The sequence below is a fragment of the Asterias amurensis genome, chromosome 18, assembly GCF_032118995.1.
Source record: "Asterias amurensis chromosome 18, ASM3211899v1".
Classification (NCBI taxonomy): domain Eukaryota; kingdom Metazoa; phylum Echinodermata; class Asteroidea; order Forcipulatida; family Asteriidae; genus Asterias; species Asterias amurensis.
Window position 1 is genome coordinate 16,189,498 of NC_092665.1, and position 8,244 is coordinate 16,197,741.

The 8,244-nt window shown below is 39.7% G+C and overlaps 1 protein-coding gene across 1 annotated transcript; it reads left to right on the top strand.

The window, feature by feature from the left end:
• Positions 1-1,778: 1,778 nt before the first annotated feature.
• On the top strand, positions 1,779-6,702 carry LOC139951082 (epidermal retinol dehydrogenase 2-like). The gene is made up of 4 exons (XM_071949911.1): positions 1,779-2,958; positions 3,530-3,780; positions 4,056-4,163; positions 4,729-6,702. Exons 1-4 carry the CDS (start codon positions 2,503-2,505, stop codon positions 4,835-4,837), a joined length of 924 nt encoding a protein of 307 aa, XP_071806012.1. The 5' UTR covers positions 1,779-2,502; the 3' UTR covers positions 4,838-6,702.
• The last annotated feature ends 1,542 nt before the right edge of the window (positions 6,703-8,244 follow it).

Below are 8,244 nucleotides of genomic sequence, written 5' to 3' on the forward strand. Positions count from 1 at the left end.
AAAGATGTCAAACTACAATTTTAAAATATCCACTAAAATATTAAACAAAACATTTCTTCACATATTTTGAGCATGCAGTCGTTGAAATTGCAAACACGTATTGTGGGACTTGAATACAAAACAACAAAAAACAATCTTTTGTCGTCATAAATAACCGATAAATTTGGTAAACATTTAAATACAGCACCGTGAACAGTTTTGTGTGTGCCATCGCGCAATAGTGTGACGTCGTTTGCCTCAATGTGAATTTACGTTGTCGCATATTAATTTCTTGTTTATGTGGAAGCATTTCAGTGAAACAGTTTTTTAAAGGTGCCTATACATTCATCAATACAAAAAATAGAAAATCGTACGAGATAATACAATGCAACACAAAGATATTTACAAAAAAATATATAACAATACGAAGTGATGCAACGTAAACATCAAACATTAATTTGTTTACGTCTGTAGTGTCATTAATTTGTTATCTGTCTAACAAAAAAAAACAGCCTTAATTAAAAAGCCTTTTTCACGTGAGTAATTTAGCAAGGCTGAATGCGAAATTAAACCTAATGCAACTCGTGTAAAATAGAAAACAATCTTGTGTATAAGGTCCCTTGTGAAATATTCTCCATTGTGACAATTGAGAAAAAGAGAGGCGAGCTGTTTAATCGTCATGAGAACATTGAACTGGGTGACAGGTTATTGGGTAAAACTACTGCTAACCCTTTCAGTTGTTGACAAACTTATTGTTGGTTGTTGTGGTTGATTCTTGGTAATGTTGAATGTGGCTCAGGGAGCTGGAGGTTACTGTGATGCCAAGGACTTCAGAACTTATCGTATTTGTTAGCTAGTGATAAGGAGGTTACTGAACACACAAACACAATGTACTAACAGTGTTATCATTTTGGTTATGGTGAAGATCAGGCGCGGATCCAGGACTTCTCAAACGGGGGGGGGGGGGGGGGGCGTGATTTATACGTGGCGACTCTGTAAGGGGGTGACTTTAGGGGTGACTTTGTGAGGGGGTGACTTTGTCAGGGGCCGACTTTGTAAGGGGTGACTTTGTAAGGGATGACTTTGTCAGGGGGTGACTTTGTAAGGGCGTGACTTTGTAAGGGGGTGACTTTGTCAGGGGTGACTTTGTAAGGGCGTGACTTTGTTAGGCGGTGACTTTGTAAGGGTGACTTCGTCAGGAGGTGACTTTGTATAAGGGGGTGACTTCCTGCATGGACTCGCTCTGGATTTTTGGCAATATCGAAAAACGCAACCACCTTTTGAGAAAATACTTTCAGATGTTAGAAATCAAATTATTGTAGAGCACATATAGGGCCTATATGCATTGTTTTCACAATGCGCTGATGCAACCTTGCAAACTTAAACACTATTGACAATACAGACAATCTAAAACCCCGGCGTGTTGACCTATGGGATCTGATGATGACGACATAAGTTTTCTCCTCGAAACGGACGGGATTAAAGAATCAAGGTTGGGTATTGCCATTGCCAAGGACAGTGAAAAACAATAAAAAGCGCGATCCTAGAGTAAGTTAAGTCAATTTATGAAAAGATCTGCGTCTGGAGAGTTCTTCAACTTACTCTAGTTTCATTGAACGGGAATCTTCTAATCATAGGTGAGTACATGTTCAATGTTGGGTTTTGTCCTTAGACTGTGCGTCACGGTAAATTAAAGAGGTCGACGGTATCGTTTGTTAATTACTCTAAAAATTAGGGCCAATAAAAACTTATACATGTACTAGGTTAGAGATACCGCAGATTTCGATAGAGTAAAGCATTTTCGGAAACATGTTGTGAATCTAGCATGAAAACAGCCTTTTAAAAATACAAGAAAAACTAACTGCAGTGTTTTATCTTGTTTTATTGGCATATTCATTTTATCTGATGTTGGACACCTTTACAACCAAACTGTCACCGTTGGTGTGAGACTTTGGTGTGTTGTTTGCCGTTTTATTGTATGCCGTTTACGACCAATGCAATTAATGATCGCTCAAACGGTAGCTAGGCCTATTAAAACTTATCGCATCGAGCCATAAACTCATCTTTATGTAAATTTCTGTGGATGGCTACTGTTTGATCGGATGATAAAAACAAAGCTTGGCCGTGTCAGATTATAAAAAAGGGCTGCAGCTTAGAATTTTAGAGAACTTTATTAATTAAAACGTAAATTTTCATAGTGGTATATCGGCCTACTACTCGGGAGTGACATCGTGGCTCTAATCCATTATTGTAAGCAACGTGTATTCAATTAGACAAACCTTTTGATATCACTGATATAAATCTGTTTTTGTTCTATTCTAGGCTTCATTCATTAGGTTTGAAACCTTTACTCTTACGGCTCTACAAGTTCTTCTTCGTCGGCTATTAAGAAAAACGAGTCAACATTGTCAATTTTATCCAGTTATTAGCTGCCGAAAGTACACCCAACGATCTGGACAATCGGACAGCATCCTTATTTTTTTTTTATATTGACTTTGAAAGTTCATTTTAGAGTTGGAAAAAATGGCGTTTTTGAAATCTGTAATGTTCCTTCTGCTTGCCATGTGGTACTGCCTTGAGGCCGTCCTAAAATCTCTTATTCCACGCCGCCTCCGAGCTCGTAAGAACATCGCCGGGGAAATCGTCTTAATCACGGGTGGGGGTAGCGGCATGGGTCGCCTCTTAGCCGTGGAAGTAGCAAAGCTCCACGCAACGGTAGTCCTATGGGATGTGAATGAGTCCGGGAACGCAGAGACTGTAGATGTGATTAGGAACCTTGGAGGTCAAGCCTTAGCTTACACAGTAGATGTAACGAAGTCTGATGAGGTTTATAAAGCAGCTGAGGTTGTGAGGCGTGAGGTTGGTGAGGTCACTGTAGTGGTTAACAATGCTGGTGTGGTGGCGGGGAAACCTCTACTGGAATGCCCAGATCACCTCATACGCAGGTCTATGGACGTCAACGTCATGGCACATTTTTGGGTAAGAAAAGGAGAACATCCTATAAAAATTCCCGGAGAATTGACTCGAATTCCCAGTCCAGGGAGGTCAGACCTGATGACCTATACTGGGTCAGGCTGACCGCCCGTAAGCTGGTTACATGGTTTTTATATCGGGTTTGGATCCATTTCTGGGTCATTTGACTCCTATTCCGGGTCATACTGACCCAGAAATGGGTCAGGCCCCATGGGACTTGGAATCTGTGATAATTCTGACCCGGGTTTTTTTAAAGAGTAAAAGTTAACGTTCTTCCATGAAGTTGGAGCATCTGTAAAGGGGTTTCAAAATAGGCTTATGACCGTCAAGCTGTACTTGTAGCTTTGTTTTCTTTTCGTCCGTTTATTATTGGCAATACCTTTTCATTTAGTACCAACTGAAATTCCGGACAATCGAATCTAACCTTTCCTCAAATAATGTCATTAGTTTGAAAAATAAAAATAGAGTGTGTTGTTTGATAACAGATTTGTCAGCGTTTGATATATATATCTATTAATAAATTGCACTGAAAAAAAGGTTAGGCCACCCTAACCCTATGTTTTAATTTGAATTCCAGGTTCATAAGGCCTTCCTACCAAACATGATGGCCAGAAACCGAGGCCATCTCGTGACGATCGCCAGCCTGGCCGGCTTTTTTTGCTTCAAGAACATGACGGAATACTGTGCTAGTAAGTTCGCCACTGTTGGCCTCCACGAGACGCTACGAATGGAGCTGGCACATAACGGTTTACACGGCATTGATATGACCCTGGTATGCCCTGCCTTCACGGACACTGGGATGTTCAGAGGAGCCAAGTGTAGCAGCAAGTAAGTTCCTAACGAGGAGCCATTTTGATTCTCCACATTCAAATCAGTGTATAAACCAAACCGGGGCCGGAAGGGCGAAGAGTATGGTTCATTTGTGTACATTGCATATTACATTTCAGAGACACAATAATTTTTGTATACTCATTTTGATACCTAAAGTTTTTTTTCCACAAAACATATTCACTAAATAGGCCTAAGCCTTGTTCGGATATCTTTTAAACTTTGACAGCAACAGGTTTATGCATTAATGATTGTTTTCAATATTTTGTTTTCAGGTTTCTGGAGCCAAAGTACGTAGTCAGTAAGATTCTAGAAGGGATGCTACTCAGGGAGAAGATGACGTGCATTCCAGGCTCCGTCTTCTGGACTGTCCTTTTAAAATAGTAAGTCAAGTTCATAGAGTAACATAATAAGAACTCTTAGATTGTCAAGTCATACTACCACAATTTGTAAACGCCGCATCGCCTAATTCGCACTATAGTGTGTAACACACAGGGGCGTTGATGCCCTAAATGGCGCCACCAAGATTGTGATGATATTTCATGTGGTTTTTATTTCATGTGGTAAATATATTTTTCTATACGCTATTCCTAATAAGTCATGTATGACGTCATCACTGTTAGCCATAACGAAACTAACGGCGCAGTGCCACCAATACACACAGCCCGCCCCTTTTCTCATTGACCAATCACCGCCGCGAAAAGGCTATACCCACCTTTTGGCGCTGCGCCTGTAGCCTCGTTTTGGATTACAATGATGACGTCATCCATATATCGAGAAATGTGTACATCGAGTACTGACTTCATTGGTTAAAATCTGACACGTGATTCAAGAATAGGACACCAGATTCAAGTTTTAGTTTCGAACCTATAATTTGTACTGGCAAGGTATTTGACACTTTACTCATTTATAAACTCAGCTCTTCTTTTTGTTTTGTTCTCTTCTCAGCTTTATTCCGGAGAAACTGTCGCTGCTGATGCAGAGAGCCAGTGGGTTAGACCGAAGCATGGACACTTTTGTCGGGCGACAAAATGGCACAACACCACCAAGACGCTGAATTTCCCGACGCTGTGGTGCAGGAATTTCTGTCGTCATAGATAGCGGACAATTTCAGTCACTTCTTTATCAGTACTAACAATAGACCTATCATGCTGCCTCTATCTTGGTCATGCTCCTCGTATCGAGTAACAATAGTGAATGCTAATAATCATTTTGCAAATAGGAACCAGACTATTTTGTTCTTTCAGCCTCGGTTTGGTAACATTGATATCAATGAGAGAAATTCAAGATGGCTGCACCGTGATTAATGTCTATAGTGACCGAGACGCTGTTTATCCCACCTCTATGGTATCTCCACCTCCATGGAAAGTACGAACCACGAACCATGGGAACCGATTTCACAAAGAGCTATGACTTATCTTGTGTATTAATCCTTATTGCTTAGCATGAGTGTGATGCCACAATACAGATTACTATGGGCGCTTAGAGACTTTCTTTTGGAGGTGTTAGGCGCTATAGAAATGCGGTTGTTATTGTTATTATTATTATGGTGATGTTGATAACTCTTCTTAAGAATGTACTGCTTCTTGAAATGGAGTCATTTATGTTCACTACGGAATTATCAAATAAACAGTAGGATGCATCTCGTTTTTATAATTGGTAACATTCTATATAAAATAATAGTAATTGCTATAACAACATAGTTTGGGCCAAAAACACAACGAATTCAAAACAAAAAAATGACGTGGAATAATTTTCCTTTTTATATTGTTTTTTTTTGTGTGTGTCCCTTTTAAGAGCTTATTTATATCGACATCCAGCTGCACGTAAAAGTTACAATTGTTGACTGAACTTTTTTTCAAATAAGAATTTATCTAATATTTTGCGAAGAATTGTTTTTTAAATAAATAAAGAACAACAAGTGGAATCAAATAATCTTACTTAAGTTAAAAAATATTGATAACATGTTAACTACGATCGTATTTAAAAGCGTCTTATATTCACTTTGCCTGCTTTGAAAAATAAGACAAAAAACGGGATAAAACAGAGCAATGTGCAAGAAAACAAAATGTAATCCTAGCTAAAACGAAACGCTAGCTTTGAGTCTTAATACTTGTTAATTTATGAATGTTTGTGTTGTGCTGAATATCGGACGTGAACATTTACAAAAATATGAATTATGGTTTTAATGCTTTTCTGCTATACTAGCTACTTTGAAAAGACTGCTATATTGATGCTAATAATAATATCATTTTAAAATTAAAGATGGTTCAACCACAAAGTACATGGTTCATGTTTTAGATAGTTGTTGTAAAAACAGTTGTTGTTTTGTTTTTTTGCCACACAGATAATAATAAAAGTGTATCATAAGAAACGACTCAGGCATCAATTGTCCTCCATTATGGTCTGTGATCAGATTTTTAGTTGAACGTCATTTCTTTCATCAATTAAAGCAAGTCTGTGTAAAGTGTGTCCGTCTGAAATCTAGAGGAGCGAGATTTGTTATATATGTTTTGTATACAGCGGCTCGGGTTGGGCTGGTTTTACCATCTTTCCTTGACTTCCTCCTCCACGACACGGTTCAAATCCTACCGGGGGCACTATTTTGTTTGGGTCGTTCGTTCCTATTCCGCAGGTTTAACCCGGACTAATTCATCATCATGTGAAACTGTAAGTTCATGTTTCTTCGCTCCATGTGGTTATTGGCTAAACTAAGTGATCAAGATTGCCTTTTTGAGACTTTGTTGATTAACGAATGAAGTTTCAGAAGAAAATGAAGACATTTAAAAGTGAAACGAGTGTCACAAAGGTGAGAGTGTCGTTCTCACCTACAGATCAAACAGGTGACAATTATCGTTAGCTTCGACATCACCATCAGCAGCTTCATGACGAGTCACGTTGTTCAGATGACAAACCATCTTCCCTGAGCCTTGTTCCATCAGCAGATTGAAGGAGCGACATCGGGGCTCTGATCGGCACGCCTTCCCGCACGACACAACACCATCAGCCCGTAGCTCCTTCATGACGTGACCGACCAGACACTGGGACTCAACGCGGCCATCAGGACCGGTCTGAAGGCTGAATATCGGGGTGCTGCTGATGACTGGGAGCTCGCAAACTGCGTAGTATTTATTGGTGCATACCCGATCATCCCAGCCAGAACCTTTCATTGTTACTCCACAGCTGCCATTGTAAACGTTATCAGGTTGCCCGTTTATGTTCTTAAAACCCTCAGATTCCCCTTTATGTGGGCAGAGCTGCCACTCCCCCTCCACCTCGATGTCGTTACAGCCCATCCACAAGTCTCCATTTATGTGCCTCTCTTCACGAAGTCGCCCGATATATTTTTTTTCAGCTCTAGAGTTCGGCACTGCAAGGGTTGCTCGTAACTCGGCACAAGTGCGATTTGCTTCGAACCACGTCATTTTGTTTGTCATCAGTAAATAATAACAAGACTCACCAAATCGTTGCCAGTTCAGAGGGCATATTGCTGCCATCTGATGGCCGCAGTAGACGCCAAGAACAAGAAGGAACAAACAAGAGATTTTCATTGTAGTAAAACACAATCTTTAGTGGTCTGCAACTTTACTCAATTTCTGCTTCTCTCTCTACTAAAATGTCACAGCTTCTGCGTATGTGTGATTTCCATCTTGACACTCTTTCAATTGTCAATTTAAAAAACGCAAACACCAACAAACCCTAATCATTTACTATGACTACCGAATATTAGACCTCAAAACATGTGATGATTTAAAGGAGCTGTCGTGTTCGGTATAAATCGATTATTGCGACGAACGATCCTTTCACGAAGCATACTTTCTTTAACATTTTATTTGAAAAATAAATAAAAAACATTTTAAGGTGTGATTCGATGTGTCCAAAAAGGCCTTTGTTAAAATTGTTACATTTTAATGGTTTTATTGGTTTTTTTTATAATCTCGTTGGTATCTCAAAAAATGCCGTCACGAAGTTTTTTAACGATAGCTCAATAATCCAAGGTTTGCACGCTCAGTTCGGTACATTATTAAAACCATACGCTTCATCTCAGTGCGTTGTTATCACGTTAACACGGTCAGATGGCAACGACAAAAGGTACGTTAATATACGCACCATTGGGCTGTACAGTTATGAAAGAAGGTTTTGTTTTTGGCCATAACCGAAAATGCATTCTCCGTCTGCGGCAGGGAAGTTAATAACGCGAAGTGCCTTGATTCCCCTTTGCTCGTTGGTTTCACTGACCACTGAGCGTAAGTCCTACACCAGGGCCCAAGTTCATAGAGCTGCTTAAGCACAAATTTTTGCTTAAGCAAAAAAGATCATGCTTAGTAAAATCAGATTACCGGCCAAGACTCCACTCAATTGTTATGCTTAGCAAACAACAGCTAAATACCAGTCACAAGCAATGTATATATGGCATGAAGTTTGACCAGTAACATGTGTAAAATAAGCAAGCTATTTTCGTGC

What these genes read in the sequence shown, in the direction of transcription:
- LOC139951082 (XM_071949911.1), top strand. Translation starts at nt 2,503, where the DNA reads ATGGCGTTTTTGAAATCTGTAATGTTCCTTCTGCTTGCCATGTGGTAC. An exon ending in GGAGCCAAGTGTAGCAGCAA is followed by an intron (nt 3,781 to 4,055) that starts GTAAGTTCCTAA and finishes TTTTGTTTTCAG; the next exon opens with GTTTCTGGAGCCAAAGTACG. An exon ending in TGGACTGTCCTTTTAAAATA is followed by an intron (nt 4,164 to 4,728) that starts GTAAGTCAAGTT and finishes TTCTCTTCTCAG; the next exon opens with CTTTATTCCGGAGAAACTGT.